At 25.7% G+C, this 20,653-nt stretch overlaps 2 protein-coding genes across 4 annotated transcripts; both read left to right on the forward strand.

Annotated features, from left to right (window-relative positions):
* Positions 1 to 276: 276 nt before the first annotated feature.
* On the forward strand, positions 277 to 3,977 carry LOC132931040 (deoxyribose-phosphate aldolase). Of its 2 annotated transcripts, none has more exons than XM_060997247.1 (7): positions 277 to 424; positions 586 to 699; positions 1,162 to 1,358; positions 1,709 to 1,898; positions 1,965 to 2,261; positions 3,469 to 3,554; positions 3,639 to 3,977. In XM_060997247.1, exons 2-7 carry the CDS (start codon positions 675 to 677, stop codon positions 3,825 to 3,827), a joined length of 984 nt encoding a protein of 327 aa, XP_060853230.1. In that variant the 5' UTR covers positions 277 to 424; positions 586 to 674; the 3' UTR covers positions 3,828 to 3,977. The 2 variants fall into 2 exon arrangements, with proteins under 2 accessions (XP_060853230.1, XP_060853222.1); XM_060997239.1 differs by having other exon boundaries at positions 295 to 486.
* Positions 3,978 to 6,582: 2,605 nt separating this feature from the next.
* LOC132931057 (uncharacterized) lies at positions 6,583 to 20,462 on the forward strand. Of its 2 annotated transcripts, XM_060997256.1 has the most exons (7): positions 6,583 to 6,873; positions 6,947 to 7,074; positions 13,500 to 13,578; positions 16,044 to 16,137; positions 17,717 to 17,850; positions 19,357 to 19,489; positions 19,566 to 20,462. In XM_060997256.1, the coding sequence occupies exons 3-7, from the start codon at positions 13,504 to 13,506 to the stop codon at positions 19,916 to 19,918; spliced, it is 789 nt and encodes a 262-aa protein (XP_060853239.1). In that variant the 5' UTR covers positions 6,583 to 6,873; positions 6,947 to 7,074; positions 13,500 to 13,503; the 3' UTR covers positions 19,919 to 20,462. The 2 variants fall into 2 exon arrangements, with proteins under 2 accessions (XP_060853239.1, XP_060853248.1); XM_060997265.1 differs by lacking the exons at positions 6,583 to 6,873; positions 6,947 to 7,074 and having other exon boundaries at positions 13,287 to 13,578.
* The last annotated feature ends 191 nt before the right edge of the window (positions 20,463 to 20,653 follow it).

The raw sequence follows: 20,653 nt of genomic DNA on the forward strand, positions 1-20,653 counted from the left end.
CAAATATTTGGTAAAAAGTATAATAGGTAGGTAAAATAATATACAATTATTCGTTTTTAAATAACAAACAAAATAAGAAAAAAATATCTCGTCAAAAACTGGCTTTGTGTACAAATCACATTTATCCTTCATTTTTTGTAAAATTATTTTGAGAAGTAATGGGAATTTTCAATTCAAACATTTCAAAAGTTACAGCTATATCATGCAAATTAACAAAAAAAATATTATCTCATTGCCATATCATTGTTATCTATAAAATTACTATCACATTGATCTTAGTACGTGTTTTACTATCACAATGTACCATAAATCATAATATTCAAATTTAAATTTAAGTAATTTAACAATAATATTCTGTTTTCCTTCTATAATACATGGAAACCTGTGTATTCATAAAACTATTTTTTAAGTTTAATCTTTGAAGGTAAGAATAATAATATTATTATCATGGGTACCCAAATCGAATTATATTGATAACCACTAAAAGTAGGTATATTATTGTAGTTTTATTACTATTTAATATAGGTAGATACCTTGTTACTACATTATACTAATCATTAATTGCACTTTATACTATTCTTATAGATTATTACTAAATCTTTGTGTGGAGCATACTTGTCTATGGTGAAGAAGTTCTCTATTTAATTAATACTATCCATAAAATCTATACAAAAATGTCAAATCCAGGAATACTTTTCGGTAAGAATATAATATCTACTATTTTACAAAAAAAAAGTTTTATACCTATTCAAAATAAAATATTTATGTGTAATAAAATATGTATGTTTTACTGTTTGATTAAGATTCCTCTTTTATTTATCACTGATTAACAGTGAATATAGTTTATCATTTACTATATCTTATTTTACAGGCATCTATCGTCTATTAGGCCTTGATATAAATTATACATCTTCTGTAATCTCACTTATATAATATTATAGCATATTATGAGAATTGTATAAAATATTATAAGTTATAACAAATAAAGGTTACTTATATTGATTATATCATTTTTGAATCTATAACTTACAAATTTACATTCCCTACTTGGTGTATAAAATACTTAAAATCATATTTTTGCAGGAATGTAGTTTTTAACTACCTACTTATTAATGTATGAATAAGTATATGTGTCATTAATGTACTCAATTTAATTTTTAGATGAATCCATGCTGAAGTTAATCAATTTTCAAGATAAGGATATTGTGACAATTGTTGATGAATGTGATAGATGTACCAAAGTTGGATTTTTACCTGAAGTAGAAGCTTCTTATTTGGGTCTCTTAATTCATGTTATGGATCTTACTTCACTTAATTCTACAGACAATCAAAAATCTATTGAAGCTCTTGTAGATAAGGTATTAAGTAAGAACTTACAATATCCTTATGTATCGGCTATAAAAACTAGTTAAAATACTAATACAAATAATTGTATTATTTGTAATAGAATATTGTCTAAATATAATTTTAAATAACCTTGATTTAAGTAATATGAAAAAATAATGTAAAAAACAAAATATAATATTATCTTGTACCTATAAAATACAATCAAATTTAAAGTAATTTCTAGATATAGATATTTCTCCAATTCAATTTACCTAAATCTGTATGAAAAAAATTTATATTGTATACAAGATCACAGAATTGCTAAGTTTTACATGTAAAAATTGATTTGACTATTTAAAAATATGACATAAAACATTTTTAGGCACTAACTTATACCAAAAAAATGTTAAAAACTGACATTGAAAGTATGGCATCAAATCATTCATGTGAAATTTACAACTACTTCACTACTAGTACATTAACTCCTCAAACGGTTTGTGTATCTTCCGTGCGTGTAGCTGATGCTGTACAAAGAATAAATTGTCAAAACGATCACATAGATATTGCTTCTGGTGAGTACGCAAGAAATTATAAAATAATATTTTTACATTGTGATTTTTAATAATAAACATGTTTAGTTGCAGGAGGATTTCCTATGGGCCAAGTGCCGTTGAGTTGTCGAATAACTGAAGTAGAATATGCAATTTCACAAGGAGCAGCAGAAATAGATATTGTAATCGATCGTGGTCTAGCAAACACTGGTGATTTTAAAAGATTATATCATGATTTGCGTTCCATCAAAAGTGTGTGTGTTAATGGTGATGTTACGTTAAAAACAATTCTGTCTGTTACTGAATTGGATTCTTATGATACTGTGTATAAAGTAGCTATGACAGCTATGATGGCTGGATCAGACTTTATTAAAACATCTACTGGTATGAATTATAAATGTAATTATATAACATTACATAAACTAAACTAGCCATATATAATCTCGAACTATAATCATAGGTGTGCATAAACTCCAATTTCAAAGTCTACTTAAGAATAATCTACCTACAGTAACCCAAAAAAAGTTCAAGGCAGCATATAATGTCCTTACTGCCCTGTGTGCATGTCTATAACTAAAATTATAAGCTATTAAGAGAACCCCACACCTGCATGTGTCTTAAACACGTACATGGATGACCAATAATCAATCTTAAAAATAAGAGCATTGTCTGTTTTCTCTCATTGATTTTTTACAATACTTTAATTTGTAAATAAATAATGAGCATTTTTAAATATTAATATTTTATAAACTCATAACTCACTCAAAAATTTAAACAAGAGAACAAAGATAATGTTCTGATCTTCAAATCTGATAATAAATCATTTCTCTCTAATATTTTAGCTTAACGCACAAAATTGATTCTATTGAACAAAAATTTGACATGTACATGTAAGACGAAGAAAATATATGCGGATGTGTTGTCCTCCTAAGAATAAGTCAGAACACTATTGTTTTATTGTTTCTCATCTGTGCATAACATATTAAATTTAAAATATCGTCGTTAACTTTAATATTATGGTGATACCTATTATCAAAATTAAAATTTAAAGGTACGCAATTTGAATATTATCTTGTGCATCTCCAAAAAGTTTATTGATATTTAAAAGTTAAAAAGTTAAAAACATTTTAAAATTGTAATATTTTACAGTTATAATTTACTTAAAAATAAAAATATCAATAAATCCTATAAGATAATATAGATAATATTCTTTAATTCTTATAATTTCTTCTATTTAATAAGAGGTCAATTTATTATAATTTTAAAGCTGGAATACAAGTTTGGTTCTACTAAACGTAAAGTATATATGTAGTTCATCTTCTTTATATTTTATTTTTCTTATTTATCAGTGTTTTTGTTTATCTTTGGTCTGGCACTAGAAACAAAATGATAATATTATTAATTAGCAAACAAAGCTTAAATAAATATAATTTGTATTTTATCTTTCACTATTTACAGTATGTTTCATAATGACAGCATGGTTCTTATCGATTTTTGTGATTTACTTAAGCACTATATATGGTTATGGTTATTGGTTATTCTTGTCAATATTTTTTGTTGGATGTTAAAAAAACGATTTTATTTTAAACAGGAAAAGAAGCTGAAAATGCCACATTGTCTCATGGTGTAATCATGTGTCAAGCAATTAAAAAATATCACGATATAACAGGTTACCAGGTACATAATAAATGTTTTTTAATCAGATTTTCTGTAACAAATTGTAAGAATTTTTTATAAACTTTTGTTAAATTGTGTATATAGGTTGGTATTAAACCAGCCGGAGGAATTAAATTTAATGAACAAGCTCTCAGTTGGCTTGTATTAGTGAAGAACCAATTGGGAAATGATTGGTTGAAAGCAAGTTTATTCCGTATTGGTGCTTCCAGTCTATTAGAAGATGTTGTCAAAAGATTAAGCATTGTCTTGAAAAAATTGCAGACAAACTATTAAAAATATTAATTCAAATTGAGTTATTTTTAATTTTAAATGGAGTCTGTAACAAAAATTATGATATAATAAATTACAGATATTATAATACAATATATTATATTATATTATATAGCACCACAAAAATATAATAATAGTACTACGAACATTTTATTTGATGAGTTAAATTCATTATATGTTCAACAAATATTAAGTTTTAATTCAAGCTATTAGTTTTATTAGTTGGTTATTATCTATTTGAAATTTTTAACTACTTTTGAGTTTTCTATGATACATTTTTAATCAAAAAACCATTTAAAATAGGTATTAAAACAAAATATTTATTTGATTAACACATACACTTTAAAATTACATATTAACCTTAAGTACCTACCTATCCTTTTTGTATATACAGTAGATTTTCAATAATCTGACAGATATCAGACCTGAAGACTGTCGGTTTAAAGAAAACGCCAGATTAATGGAAGTTAACATAAAAACACATTTTTACTTATTCAAAAACTTTAATTTTTTTTATTAAAACATATAATGTTAAATATTGTTCAACAGACTTATTTTTTTACTGAATTTTAACTGTAAATAACATTCTCATCTATTGGCTGCAGAAGTGGTATAGTATTAAGTGGTGGGAATATGACATGGATAATACTATTGTTTGAATTTAAATCATCATTAGGATGGCCAAATGTATTGTTTAAAATAAGCAAGGCATTTTATATTTTTTAAATTTTTCCACTGAAGGCACAAAATATGTTTCATGAACCTATTTAGTAAAAATTGACTTGGTCAACTATGCTTTGCTTTGATTTTTGTTATCAATAGAAAGGTTTACATTTAAAAGCTCTCAGATTTATTTACCTTACCGATAACTAACACGTTTAATTTACGAATACAATTTGCATTTGAAGAAGGCATAAGTTTTGTGTGTGATATTTTTGTAAAATACATTGGCCTTCAAAATTTTACCAAAAATAAGTGTATGTTGATTACATTCTTACAAAAACCATAAATACAAGGCATCTTTAACTTTTGGAAACTCACCAGTTTTTAATGTTATGAACGTATTTTTTAAACTTTTATTGTTTTTTGAAAAAAGATTTCATCTTTTCACTGTTTTTCTAATATTTTATTATATTATAGCATGGCTTATTCAGTCATTTATCACTTTTTTTTTACTTAATTTAAAATTTCTAGTTTCTTGATTTAAATTATCGTTTTTGTTTTCTTTGTTGCAACATTTTAATTAAATACAGAAAATACAATAGAATAACTAACCAATACCCAATAACCACGCACACCACTATGTTAACTGAATAAAAATAAAATTAGTCAGTTAGTTTTATCATTTATAATAATAATTGTATGATTATTATAATGAAAAAATAAAATACAGCCGAATTATTGGATGTACGGGATTATCAAGAGTCTACTGTAATTTGGTTCTTATATCATCTAAATTCTAAATAGTCCCTTACTCCCTTATAACACATTTATAAAATGAATCAATATAATATTCTAACTGTATAATAGGTACATAAGAGTTGACAGTTTGACTGTTGTAAAGTAAAGTTCATTCTATTATTATAAAAACTAATTATATTTGATAATATACAATACACTAAATCTGTATAAAACATAAAATGAAAATTTGTATTGTTGTAAAAGTGTACTGTACCTTTTACATATTTAAAATATATCTTGGAGTCCTTAAATCTATTTATGTGTTACAAAGATGGGTTTTAACTTTTTATTTTGTTATTTTTTTAATATGTATATGTTATTGATCAATGATTTGATATTTTGATGCACAAATTAAGATAATAGTATAAATTATCATTGTGAATCTAGGACAAAAGTCTTATGTAAAGAAGCTACTAATAAATAATAATAAAACTATGGAACAAAAAATAAGCTATACACTTGTCTTGTTTTGAATATTTAACTTTCAACCTTTTATTATATAGTATTTTTTATGTTAAAATAATTTAATATAATGTATTATAATATATTATACGCATTATTATTTTTATTTAATACTATTTACAAAAATTAATGTTGCAAAATTCAAACCAATTATACTGCTTCAAATATTTTTCTTTCTCCTTAATTCATCTAATGGCTAACTTCCATGTACAACTTTAGCAACAGCTGTTGAATCAGCAGTGACCTGTTGTTACTTACTGCGTTTGGCGACATGACATTTTTAAATTCAGATAAAAATTCTTTTATTCTGTTTTATACTGGCCAATGGAGAATTCAAAGTAGGTGACGACTATTTTTCATTTAGCTAGAATGTCTTGCTCTTTTTAAACTATAAAATATACATTAAACAATTTAATAAATAAATAGTTTTAAATTACTCCATAAGACCCAAATTTACCTTAATTTCAAACGAAACTGAAAAACTTGAACCATTTTTGGTAATATTTGACAAATAAATTTTTATAGTTTCTGTTTTGTAGTGATTTGATTTTTATATTTTGGTATTTATATTGAATATTATTTAATACCAGCGGATCTCGATATTTACATTTTATATAATAAGATTAATTATACATTGTTTAGGCAAATAATTTATGTTGTGGCTTTATATCTTCAATAAAAATCAAAAAAAATCTAGGCTGTTTTGATTATTATCGTCTAAAGTCCAAACTCGAAATGCAACATGGGTCATGCGCTATCATACTGTGATAGTGTGATAACATCATTGAGTTTCAGATCTGGGAGTATTATAGTAGTCACAAACTCACAACACAACAGTCTAGCCTTAGCAACTAGCTACTGGCTATTACCTTCTACTTACTATTACTTTACCACATTTACTACTTTACTAGCACTTAGCAGTTAGCTATAAACGTTTATGTAACTTGTAAGTTTAATTATAGACGACCGGACGCGTCTTCTCACCTAGTATCGAATATTGTAGTTTTCGAAAATTAGACGCTTAATTCTTAGTTATTCATAATCTTAATTTCTCATTGTCCTGTTTGTTGTGATGTTATAATAGTGTGGCCTGTTTGGTTTTGAATCATCTCATCTAATCGTACAGGTAACTAATTCACTGGTATATCGGTCTTTTTTTGACCGATTAACGCAATAACTTCAAAATTTTAATTTTTCAGTAAACGCAGCATAAAAATTATTAAGCAACAATTCAGTAACTGAATATTTCTTCTACTTTAGAGTATTGCGTGAATACCAAGTACAAATTGTCAAATTAAGTGTCATAACCGTGATATCAAATTACTTGGTGAGTAAGGAATATTTTATACTGGTATTATTTATTTAATAAAATGTAAAATAAATATTGAACACAATTTTTGTTAGAAAAGCTAATACATTTTGTAATGTTATTGATACTACATATTGGTCGGAAAGGAGGTTCTGAACCAATGTTTAGTGAACAAGACGGCTATAAAATGAAAGTTCTAAATATTATTTAATAATCTTCTAAAATCATATTATGTAGCGATCAACTATTGGTAACATAACTTAATTCTGTTTAATAGGATGTCAGTACACTGATGATTTTCTCTCTTTCTCTGACCTTTGCACAATATAGACAAAATGCATTTACACGGAATCATTTATTTTAGTTTTTGAGTAGTCTTAGAGTAAAATCACTCATCATAAAAACGATAGACAATAATATTTTTGAGGATATAACATATCGATTTATCTAAATATTGTCTCAAAACAATTTAAACATAATTTAAAATTACATTTTTTTTTTATTTTAAAAGTTGAATACAAAATCAAATAACAATAAAATATAAAACTGATAGTATTATTCTCTATAACTTTTGTAATAGATGATTTTACTCTAAGATTACTCAAAACTCATAAAAAAAGGATTTTAAGTTTAAAGCATATTATCTATGTTTCGTGTGGGTTTGAGAGAGAAAACAAATATTGCGCTGAAATCCTCTTAAGTGTTTAACCTCAATTAACTTAATTATTGGATTGTTTTATTTTCTGACATATAACTATCAATGTGTATCAGACAATACATATACAATATACATACAATATTAAAATGATTAATAGCATTTTATAGGCATCATATCCTTTTGATACATTAAAACAAGTATGAAGTGTGAGTAATGAGTATACTTATGAATGTCATATTATCCAATAGCTCACTACAGTAGAATCCCTCTCATCCGCCCTCGGCTGGTCCACCACTCCAGTTGATCCAACCATAATATTATCGATATGAATAATTTTTAAATACATTTGGATTTTCCAGTTTATAGTAGATATATAAAATTAATTGCTAGTTTAATATTTCCTTTATTAAGATTCTGTATATTCTGATAATCCGACCTTTTTCGCATTCCGACCACACCCCCAGTCCCGAAGGTGATGGATTAGAGAGGTTCTGCTGAACTTAATTTTACTATTTAGTATGTATACAGTATCTAGGGCATCTAGGCTTAACATTTTTTCTTTAAATTAAAAAAAAATTAAATCTGTATTTTTGCAAGAATACTTTGAACATAGGTATTTTAATGTTTAAACTAAGTATTGAGTAAGTAGTATGAAAAAAAAATTAATTTGTTTGTACATATGTAACTGTTTTTATTTTGCTTCATTTGAGTCAACAATAAACTAAAAAAAAAAAATTGTTATGATTTATAAATAATATCACATAGGATATTGAATTTATGAAAGTTGATGGTATTGAACAAAACAATGATATTAGTGAAAACATAAACTTGTTAAAACAATGTATTGTGTAGGAAAATAAAATAGACTGTATATTATTTATGTTATATTTCAGAATATAATATCTCTCATTTGTATGGGATAACTAAAAAACTAGTTGAATAGATCATTACGATTTAGGATCATAAGTATATTTTAGAATTTACTATTAGGGACATCAAAAACATTACCTCCCTCCCCGTCTCACAAAATAAAACTATTAACATTATAAGTTCTTGTATAAATAATGTTTTAATAAGTTTAAGAAAAGATAACAATGTTAATTAATTTGAACTATTCATAAAAATGTGTCTGTCCCATTCCAGTTTTAAGAATTTTCTTCTAAACAACTTGCATAGATATTTAAATATTTTACTAATTGAAAATGTATGATTTAAGTACAAAGTTAAAACGTAAGGTTTTGAGAACAGTAAAAGTTAAATAAAACCTTCTTTGTTGGTTTAAAAGAATAGAGAAAAAAAAGTAGTAAGATTAAATTTCTTATACATTTAAATTAGCATATTTTATAATAATTTATATTTATAAATTTTTATAATAAAATAATATCATAATAATAATTTATTAATATTTAATGAACATAAAAGAAAATTAATATTTGATTGTGAAACAATTAATTATATGAGAACAATAGTATCTCACTTAATAATGTTATTATTACTATAAAATATAAATCATATTGTTGATGCTCTTACTAACAAAAATAATTAATAATAATAAACTTATAGCTTCTTTTTTTTATCTGAATCAAAACATAATTATAATATTGCTGTGTTAGTGATTTTATCATAACTATTAATATTATTATTATTAAGAGAAACAGTATCTTAATTACCTAAAAACTCCCCCAAAAAATTTTACTTAAAAATGACGAAAAAAATCTACTTAAATAAGTGTAAAAATTGAATTTTAAAATAATTACTTAATAAAATAAATAAAAGTGTATTTTAAGTAGTCAATAAAATAAAATCTATTAAGATTTGAGTTACTATATATGTAATTTGAGTGAGTTTTATGTACTATACAAAATATAATTATAATATTTGATAAGCGCAGTCATCGCTTAAATAATAATATATATTTCATTATTATATACCTAATTATGTATATATTTATATGAAATTAAAAGTTCTGATCACAACAATTTGTTATAGTCGTGTTATTTATTACACGATTGTAATGTCTTATTGATCAGGATATAATAATTAATAATTAGAAGGGCATACATATGTATGTTAAATATGTACACTCTACACTCTACACTGCATGTTTAAAAAATATGAGGTATGTCTCCCACGCTCCCCTCCCCGAATTCAAGTACTGAATTCACAATGTATATTACACGAGTTATATATAATTTACATTGTATATTAGCCATTAGGTATACAATTTATGTAGTTTGATATGCTTGTAAAAATTTATTCTGTTCGCGTGTGTTTCTTGTGCTAACAACTTTAGCAGATTTTCCAATAACTGCCGTTACAAAATATAAACTTTAAATATGAATAATGTAATTTACTTAAAAATGCAGTATTATAGAGAATATATAAATACTTGAGAAACAATTTAACGATTTAATATTCAAGTCTTAAGCCATGACGGTTTCGAGTGATCATACGAAGTACGGACGGTAACGAAAACTCGAACCACTTAAAAAAATATATGTTATGGGACACTGTTGTTCACACTTGTTCTAGGACTCGCTAATGTTAATCTACTTTTAATAATAATGTATTACTAATTTATCTCTTGTATTATTCTTGTCTCGTGATATATGACTCAATGGTTGTGATAATAATATAATATGGTATTGGTATATTGGTGTCATAATATGAATTATTCGTTTACCGATAGCGAACGTTTGATTAAGCAAACACGGATACACTTAAATCTTTACGATAGCAGGGGTTATATTGTTATCGTATTCAGACTGTTCCTTTCAATCAGTCAATCGATTGTTTTACTACGTATCTGACGCAGTTAATATGACATTGTGTTCCATATTCCAAGAATGGTATTCAAATATAAATAAACAATATAAAAAATGAAAATCACGTTTTACCAAACATATGAAATCATTAGTATTTTAATAATATTATAATATATAAAATATATATTTTTATGGCAATGGGCAATGGCGAGAAGTGAGCTATTTCAACTGCAGTTCAAGAACTTAATTTTGTCTCCTGTCTCAAATTGTCTATCTCGCGATCTGCATACAATATTTCTTGTCACGTCTCTGCCTCCTCCGAAACCGAATTTATCGATAATAAGGATATACTGCACTTGTGAATCTCGGCATTTAGATTCGTCTATCTGTTTTATTATATAGAACGGCATGAGAGTAACCCACCTATCAACTAATTGTATTTGATACATTATTAACAAAACATATCAATATATTATTATATTATGTTCGTGTATATAATATTCTGATATGGACAATATTTTTTCGACGCAGTAAGAAGCATATTTTAGTGTGACAGAAATAGGCATTTTTCAATGCTTCAACCTACATCGGAAAAACATGCATAATAAAGAATATATTATTTCAGACGTTTCCGGGTATTTTTTTAAGTACTCGCATGTTGTATGTCAGTATGTCACATTGTCACCTCTTATTGTAAATGTGTAACCGGTAACTTGAGTGTTTTTTCTTTCATTATATGCAACGCGCTATGAAATAGGTACAGCTTAATTTATTTTTCGAACTTCCAAATCATTTGTAGTTATATATACAAATAGTGGTTTATTGCGTGTGATAGGGTTATTAATTTTCAATGTTAACCAGTTAACCGCAACTATACCGACACATTCAAGTATTTGGCTTATCTTAGGTCTGCATTTCATTCCATTTATACCAGTGGCACATTAGCCATCGAGTTTCCTCTAATGTTGGAATTACACCACTATTATATTTTATGATTCATCTCTTTATAACTACAGTACGACATGATGAGATTCACTTATTTATTAAAATATAATTCGTCTATGAAAACAAATATTTACCATTATTTAACAAAAACAAATCTATATGTGTATTCGACAACATATGGGGACGTCATATCTCTTTTATTCTGAGTATCACTGGGTAACTTATTTATCACTTGTGTTAATAATAAAAAATTGTATAAATCACAGTTAATTATCATTATAATTGTATTGCTAACACAATTATTATTCTTTATAATATATGCATTATCAACAAATGGCGTCTACCCCCGCAAAGAGCCAAAGAATAACAATGATTATAATATATTATGCATGTAAAATACTAAAATGTATTATCGATATAATAAAGTTTTTAATAAAACCAATGTTGCTGTACATTTTTTTAAAAAACGATTTAACTATTACGTAGTTTTGGCAAGGAATGAAAAAATAGAAGGAAAGCATTGACCATTGTTTGCACTTTAACTCACATAAATGTTAACGCCCATAAAATACACCACCTGCAAACCACTGATTTAACATTTTTGAAGACATGTTCGTCTAACAGGAGAGTTTAGTTTTGAAAACTACTAAGTTTATCGAAAAATCTTCTAGTCTCTAACCAACTGCGTACGAGAGTGTATTTCTTTTTCTGTGTTAAAATTCTAGATTATTAATGTGATTTTTATTTATATTATAAATAACACATAATACGACGGTCTCGGTGGCGCCGACTGGAACAATATAATATACCTACTTATATACTGATTGTTGTAAGGACGGTCGTCTGGCATACCTTAATAAAAATACGACCGTGTGTTTGCGTTTAAGCATTTTCTGTACGTACTACGTACACTACATGACGATTGCTTTGTGTCGACATAATGGTTCCCAAACTGGTCCGATCTGATACTCTACACTATATTATTATGTGCATAAAATAATATATGTAATATTAACAGTTTGATTTGTTTATGCGCGTGGTTTGAAAAATCGCTACATGGACACTATAATATATAAACAAAAACGATCAACTATTTAATTATTATTAATACAACCGGTGACATCATGAACATTCTTTCTTGAAGAAATTTATCCAAACAATTTTAGCCTGGGTACCTATTTTTATTGGGGTGTAAAAATATTTTTATATTTATGATAATGCATTATTTAATAAGTAATATTATGTTAATTTTTATTCAATGGGTTTCATATTCAGGTATATTTTACAGATTTACTCTAGAAGTTAGCACATATAGATAATACAATGCATGTTGTATTGTACATAATAACTAATAAGAGAACTGGGTTACTGGGAAGATAATATACTATTTGTGATTAATATGTTTAGTAATAAATAAATAAAACACACATAACAACTAGTAACATTAATATTACCTAATTGATATTGTAAAATAATATCAAAGAATAAATTAAATGTAGATAATTACATTTATTCTGTGATAACACTATTAACACTAATAGCAACTTTATGCAAATCGATAGCTGGATGAAAATATTACCTAACAGAATAATATGATAAAATATAATGTCTTATTAAAATTATTAATATTTTTAATAAATAAGACATTTGTACGATAATCTAAAATAAATAATAACAGATGGCCTTTAAAAGTATTTTTGGATCTAAACTCCGAGGACCACATTTTTAATACGACTGGGCGCTTGAACACCATCACTGATAAGCCGGTAGACGATACACGTTCGTGCAAAGACGTGTTACGACGACGGCCGCATCGCACCGCTGTCCGCTAACAGCGAAGCCCCGCGTGCAGCAAAGTACCGCGTGCGACGGTTCTCATTTGAGTACGGTCCACCGCCTCGTCGACACCGTCGTTGTCGTTACTCGTGTTACTGTGATATTATATAATAATAAAATAAAATATATTTAAATATTGTTGTATGGCCGTATAGGAAAAAAAAACCCAACAACAATAATAAATAATAATTGTACCTACACTCCCGTCAATCATCGTTACGCCGTTGTTGTTGTTTCAGACCAATGGCGGACTCAAGATGCTGTTTCGGCTGTTCGAACGTGCGCAAGGGCGCGTGGGTGATATCAATTTTTGATATGGTGAGTAACAAAAAATATTATTTACAATATTATTCGCGTAGTTACTTCTTATTAAAACCATATACCACTTTCGTACCAGAAACAGTTTTTTTTTCAAAATCCGAGATCGGGGATACATTTTTCTAACATGAAATGTAGACTCAACGTCCATCATTGGTCATCTAGTTAGTTAATCCTTATAAAATTCGATTCATAATTTTAAATTAATTGAAGTGCATATGTTTTGTAAAAATATTAAAATATACCGGTTGAAAGATATTAATCTTGGTAAAAGGACATGTCATATAGTCCTGTGAATAAATAACCGAGTTTAAAAGCAACTGGTTTTGAAGATGGATGATTTTTGGGATATTTAAAAGCTGACAGGTAGTTGCAGTCAACGATTTTTTTCATCTTAAATTTATCTTAACTACGCCAATTTACATCATGGTTGCCGCCCTACTATTTGAATGAAAATAATAGTATTCACCACACGACGTTGTATTTAAGTTGTGCACGACAATTAAAAGTATTTCGTTTATAGTGTTTGGTTACAAATTAAATTTAGACACCTCCCGCGTTGATCCATTTTATACTATATAGTATTCAGTACCTAATACCTACACGTACAATTTTTATAATAGCGAGTATATAGTTACAATATTGTACCTATCGTTCAAACTTTTTTGATTTTATGAATGAAACCATATTTTATCAGATAATTTTCATTACCTACTCTGCTTAAATCAACAGATTTGTCGTTCGTGAATAATCATGTGCATCCAAAGTGTATTCAAATATACAAATATATTGTGAACGATGTACCAATTAAGTATACAATGTGTACATTTATCGTTAGTATATCGTTACACACTTCTTAGTCTATCCTATAACATAATACCATTCAAATACCTACTGTTTTTTTTTTTTTGCAGTACTTTTGTCTTTTTTCATATCAAATAATTTTTGTTATTAAAACATCCGAATAAGCAATTCGGTATTCAGATAGGCTCTTCTTATTACCCATACACTATAGAAAAAAAAATGTTTATTCATTAGTTTTCTACCTAATCATTAGATAGGTCCGGTTTAATATTACACTGCACCACTCGATATTAAATATTCACGCACGTGAACAACGTATAATTAGGTATGTCACAAGTCGCGTGTACCGTGTATGCCACTTGTAAATATATATATATATATATTTATTTATCGAATGCTATATGTGTACTTTTGATATGAAATTCGTCTTCGTTAATTGTTGTACTCTCACAATATTATGTCGAGTGTAGTATGTACTTACCTACTTAATTGATACTATAATAATATAATTTATATAGTTATCTATGATTTTATCGAATTTATATAATTTGTAAAATGGGCCATTCTTAAATAACATCGGAGAGTTTACCGCAAAAGTATCAATTATTTTAATATGTTCTCAGTATTACGACTATTACGATATAAACGTACACCAGTACAAAGTTGTACTGTCAATTTGTCTTTATTTAGCGTTTTATAAAATGTTATTCTACCGTTTTTGACTGTTCAAAAACCTTTTTGTCATACGATAACGTCTGCTGACCTCGAAAAGTATTTCAGTCGCATGATCGTTAAAGATTAGCGTTACCTACTAAATTCATATTAATCGTGTTTACTTTAAATGAAAAATAAAATAATTTAACAACCGTCCCTATATTATGTTTGGATTAATAGTATAATATTCAATTGAAGAATATTGTTTAAATTACATATGTTCTTTAACGTTAAAATAATATTTTTCGAACAACGATGACAAATGAATACACTAATTAGCATTTGACTATTAAATAAATACCTACCATACAAAATATGTATTTTTAATACATTTGTACCCGGTATTTTAACCAGAAATGTATTTATTTTATTTTAAATTAATACAGTTATAATCTCTTTCATGTTTTATATAAGAAATAAAACGTTTTTGAGAAATCGCTAATTATCATTTTAAAATTCCGAATCTGAGAGATGAAATCGTTATCCAAAATGTATTTAAAGCGGTATTATGATTATACATTATAATTATTTTGTCATAATATGAATAATACGTCTTTGGTCATCATTATACTGTGACACTTTGTTATCTTATAAGCTTTATAGTTGTTGTATATTGGTATTATAAGTACTAAATAATTGCTTTAATTATACTTAAAAAAAAATCGATTGAATCGTGTATTTTAATAGCATTAAGGCGAATTAACAGTTTCTCCAAGTGTTTTTTTTTTATCGTATACTACAATATTATAAAAATGATATCATGTGTCACGTTTAGCTAATATTTAAACAGGTATAAATCTACGGTAAAACAACTCATTTTATAACACCATTTATTCTAATCATTTATATAATTATATACATATCGCATTAGCTTGGTATACAAATAGGTATATACCTGTGTATGAAGCTTGTCTATGACTAATGTGTGTGTGTTTTTGTTTGTTTAGTTAATTTGTGTAATACTCACGATACGAGCTATTTCTACGCTAAGCATCACACCATATTCGTATTCATTCAAAATAAAACAGAATACCCTGTATGGTAAGTGTGCATTATTAGTTTATTTTCAATCAAAATATCTAATATTTTAATGGTAAATCGCAAATATGTTAACCTCCATTATGTTGTCTCAATCCTACAAACATTAATCATTCATTTATCAGAATTGATCAAACTTAAAAGTTAGAACATTCTCTGTGTTTTAGTTTTTACATACATTTTTTTCGATGTTTTAATAATTATAAAGCAAGACATAATTATGAATATATCACCATTTAAAAATGCGCATGTCATAACATATTTACCATTAAAATGTTAGGTATTATTATTTTAATAAGATATGTTTTCTTTAGACAGAAATTATACCCCTCAAATTTCATTTTAATTGATCTCTATATGATATATTTTGTTTTTATCATTTTGTTTATAGTATAATTTATAACATTCATACATGTGAAGAATTTTTAATGTGATTGCAATGTTTGTTGAAGCTTTATAATTTTCATGTTGGCAACTAAATAATTATTAAACTAATTATACATAATAATTAAAAATACTTAATATTACCATAATTACCATTTATTATTTATCTCATTATTTATTATGTATTATAATTATTAAAAATAATATAATGCAGAAAACAAAATATTAAAGTTTAAAAACAGTTTCTACTAATTTATTATTAAAATATTACATTAATTTCTATTAGTATAAGTATAAATTAAGTATATGTACTTTTAAATTTACTTAGTTTCTAATTTTTTATCATACACTTTCCTCCCTTTCAACTGTTGTATCAACATTAATTAAGCTCAATATATTCTGCATATAGACTATATATTATATTTATTTAAAAATCTGACATTACATAGAAAATTTCAATAAATATTAGCTACATTTTTAGGTACAACTTAACAAATAAACTGTTACTAAATTATGAATTTGAATACTTTTAAGTGTATGTCAAATATTTTTATAATGTTTTTGTACTTTACCTATATGAATGAATATTATCTTATTAAATCAATAATATTTTAAGAAATAAATTTAAATATCTTTTATTTTATTGTTATAAATTCTGAATTTTATAAAAATAAAAAAAGTCATCAAGTAAATATAACCACTTTGTTGTTGAACAGTAGGCGACAGGTGTCAAGTATGCTTTGTCATTGAGTAGGTCTCTGTAATGGATGTATTAAATTTTAATTTAGTGATAAATCATTGTATAAAATGCAAAAGAATTCTTAGCGGCGATTATCAATCTTTTATTAGCCATGGTTAATAAACAGACAATAATTTTAGTAGTAATAATTAAATTTACTATTTTTTTTAAAAAAAACACTGAGAAAATTTTACTTTTAACTTTTTAAGCCGCCAAAATATAACTAGATCCTAATTTAATGTCTCAAAGTTGATGATCGGAGCATTTTTTTTTTTTATTAAATAAAAGATTTTCAGAATTTTAAAAATAAATATACAGATCATTGTTAAATCAATGTTAATATTAAATCATGATCTAAAAAAAAAAAAAAAAAAACACTTAATTAAAAACAAAATAATTATAGTATATGCATATAATTAGTTACATATGACTTAAATTATTCTCTTTATTGGATTATAGATGATGCACCGCCATCCCTCTCCAGTGACCATCGTCTTCAACAATTGGAAAAAGATTTCAACATATTTAGTCAATTATTTATTATTTTCTTATTTTTTTATGTTAACTTGAATCTGAAGAAAGCAACTTTTATAGTAAGTTCTACTTGAAATATTTATATTTAAGTGTAACATAACTATTTACAATCAAGGCATTTTAAGTTTATTTTGTCTTCTCTATATTATGTATAAAAAATATAACTTGAGTTATAGAAAGATACCTAGCACAATATGTAATTATACTAAAAAAATGTTAGGTTTAATATAGCATCTACAAAATATATTATTATAGTAATCTATTAATTTCATAATATATTATAACTATTCTATTTTGGAACTTAAGATTATAGGTTACTGTGATATTTTACATATATTTTATAAACAACTAAACCAAGATACACAGAACTACAAATACAACTCAGTAGATATTTTTGATTAGTGTGTGTGACACAAATATTGTTCTCCATCTTACATCTATTTTTACATATAAATAATCTCGGAAAGGTTTCCAACTTGTGACCTTTAAGCATTTTTATATAATAAATTTATAATTTATAAAAAAAAAAATGACACTTCATAATGAGAACAATATAGTGCTCGTTATCTTTGTTGATGTTAATCCAATATTTCTTATATAATTTACAAATAATACTATGCTGTGTATAATCTACTTTCTACAATGTTTTTATCTGCTGTTTGTCAAATATGACTGTCATACAAAATTAAAATATCAATAACCTTACACCTTACTATCAAAAAAAAAAAAAAAACCGACCTCTGGTCTATACAATTGATACCATCTGACAATAAAGTAATGAAATAAATAAAAACCACCTACTTATATAAAAAATTAAACAAGTGAATCAGAATACTGATTAATTTATACAATTAATTATCGAGAACTTAGTTTGATTTTTGTCATTAATTGTGCTTGCTTAAAGTACTGGGGATTTTAATATCTACTGTTCAATATTTATTAAAATTAGAAACTATTGCCATGAAACAGCTTTTTTAATGTCCCAAAAATGGTTAGGAAAAACTTATTTTTAATAAACACAAATCTATTTAACCGATGAATGATGTGTCTCTACTCATATTTTAAAATATATTATCATTATTAAGAATATTGTTGATTAATATTATGGATGCTTTCACAGTTAAAATGTTAATTTACTAACTATAAGAAAATAGTGTTTTTATTGAAATACAATATTTTTATAGAATGTATTTCAATAGTAACATTAGTAACACTCCTTTACAATTTAAAATAATAAAAAAAACATCTACATTTACTATGATAATATTTGCATAGTAATATGTACTATAAATTATAAAGTATAATTATTATTAAAGTTAATATTATATGATGTTATTAATGTTCGTTATAACAGTTCTATTTTATTATTACGTCATACTTTATTTAAGTTAAGAATCATACTCGGTGGCTACTATACATTTGTTGGGTAACAGTCAAGCAACATTTGTTTGTGAGCCCCTGCTCACAAGTTGACTATCATCGAGTACAGTTTTTAACTGAATAGAGAATAAACAATATTTAAAATTAAAAAAATATTTATGTTCAATTGTATATTTATTTTTCAGCGTAACGCTCAAAGTATCAATCAGTGGTTGGTGATAAACTTAATATTTTTTGTATTCTTTGCTCTCTTTATTGGTTTTACTACAATTAAAAACGCATCACCAGATATAATTCCTATTGGAATTCCTGTAAGCAGTATGTATCAAATGTCTATTTAAATAATATTAAGATTAACTAATTAATGATTATAAAAATTGTCATTTGTTATTAGTTGTTGTAGTATACCAGATTTATGTGGTGAAATGTTTTTATGATGACGAACTTAATGCTATAACTCCACCTACATTGCATGCCACTCCATACGTGACCATAACCAGTCAGACATTGCAGACCCCAGTCTATCCTGTGCAAGCTGGACCTTACGTTATTCAACAAGTGCATCAGCCTATTTCACAAACTCCTTATCCTCAGCAAACATACCAGTATCAGCCACAACAGCAAACTCCATCTCAATCTCATGTGGCTATGCCTGTGCCAAGTCAACAAACCCTTCAGGAGTATTGTAACCCTCCACCATATTCGCCAAGTTATAATACACAAGAAGGCTCTTCAGCAAAACAATAACTATATATTAAAATTATTCAATTCATTATCTTATACAATTAAAACTTTTTTATTATGATATGTACGTTTCTGATTATCTTGTATGTGTTATGTGTTGAAAAGTACAAATTGTTTATTGTTTACAATATTATTATTTACTACTTATTTTATTTTTAATGAACCATGTGAAGTACTATGTGTTAACAATTTTAGCATTAAATGTGTATCTACATTAATCTCATTTATTGCTTAAAAAGGATATAAGTGCAGTAAATTGAGCTTAGATTTTATAATTAGTTAAAATATTTGATTTAAAAAAAAAATGTACACATTTTATGTGTACTTAATTGCAGTAGTTATGTATTTAAAGTTAATTTGTTTTTTATAATAACTAATTACCTAATTAAAATAAGCTAAGGCTGTATTATTTTCTAAATTATAATCATCTTAGATATTTTGTAAAATGTTTAATTTTATTCATATTTTGTATAAGACTGTCTAAGAACAAAGTTGTAATATTTATGTTTTTTATATAATCAATAAAAATAAAAACATTGATATTTTATGTGGTATTTTTAATAATTATCCTTCTGTAAGAAAATAAAATATACAATCACTAATTATTGTAATTATTTTGACCAATTTTGAAAAAAAAGTCTATGATTAACTAATGATTAAAATTTTAGTATTATAATTTGATGATTTAACTCACACATGTATTAAGTACTGTTTTATACATTTTCAAGGAACCCTTTA

Source organism: Rhopalosiphum padi, chromosome 1, assembly GCF_020882245.1.
Source record: "Rhopalosiphum padi isolate XX-2018 chromosome 1, ASM2088224v1, whole genome shotgun sequence".
Lineage (NCBI taxonomy): Eukaryota > Metazoa > Arthropoda > Insecta > Hemiptera > Aphididae > Rhopalosiphum > Rhopalosiphum padi.

Coding starts and splice junctions, on each gene's coding strand:
- LOC132931057 (XM_060997256.1), top strand. CDS start 13,504: ATGGCGGACTCAAGATGCTGTTTCGGCTGTTCGAACGTGCGCAAGGGC. Junction 13,579..16,043: donor TGATATCAATTTTTGATATG/GTGAGTAACAAA, acceptor TTGTTTGTTTAG/TTAATTTGTGTAATACTCAC. Junction 17,851..19,356: donor TGAAGAAAGCAACTTTTATA/GTAAGTTCTACT, acceptor TTTATTTTTCAG/CGTAACGCTCAAAGTATCAA.
- LOC132931040 (XM_060997247.1), top strand. CDS start 675: ATGTCAAATCCAGGAATACTTTTCG. Junction 700..1,161: donor AAATCCAGGAATACTTTTCG/GTAAGAATATAA, acceptor TTTAATTTTTAG/ATGAATCCATGCTGAAGTTA. Junction 1,899..1,964: donor TCACATAGATATTGCTTCTG/GTGAGTACGCAA, acceptor AAACATGTTTAG/TTGCAGGAGGATTTCCTATG.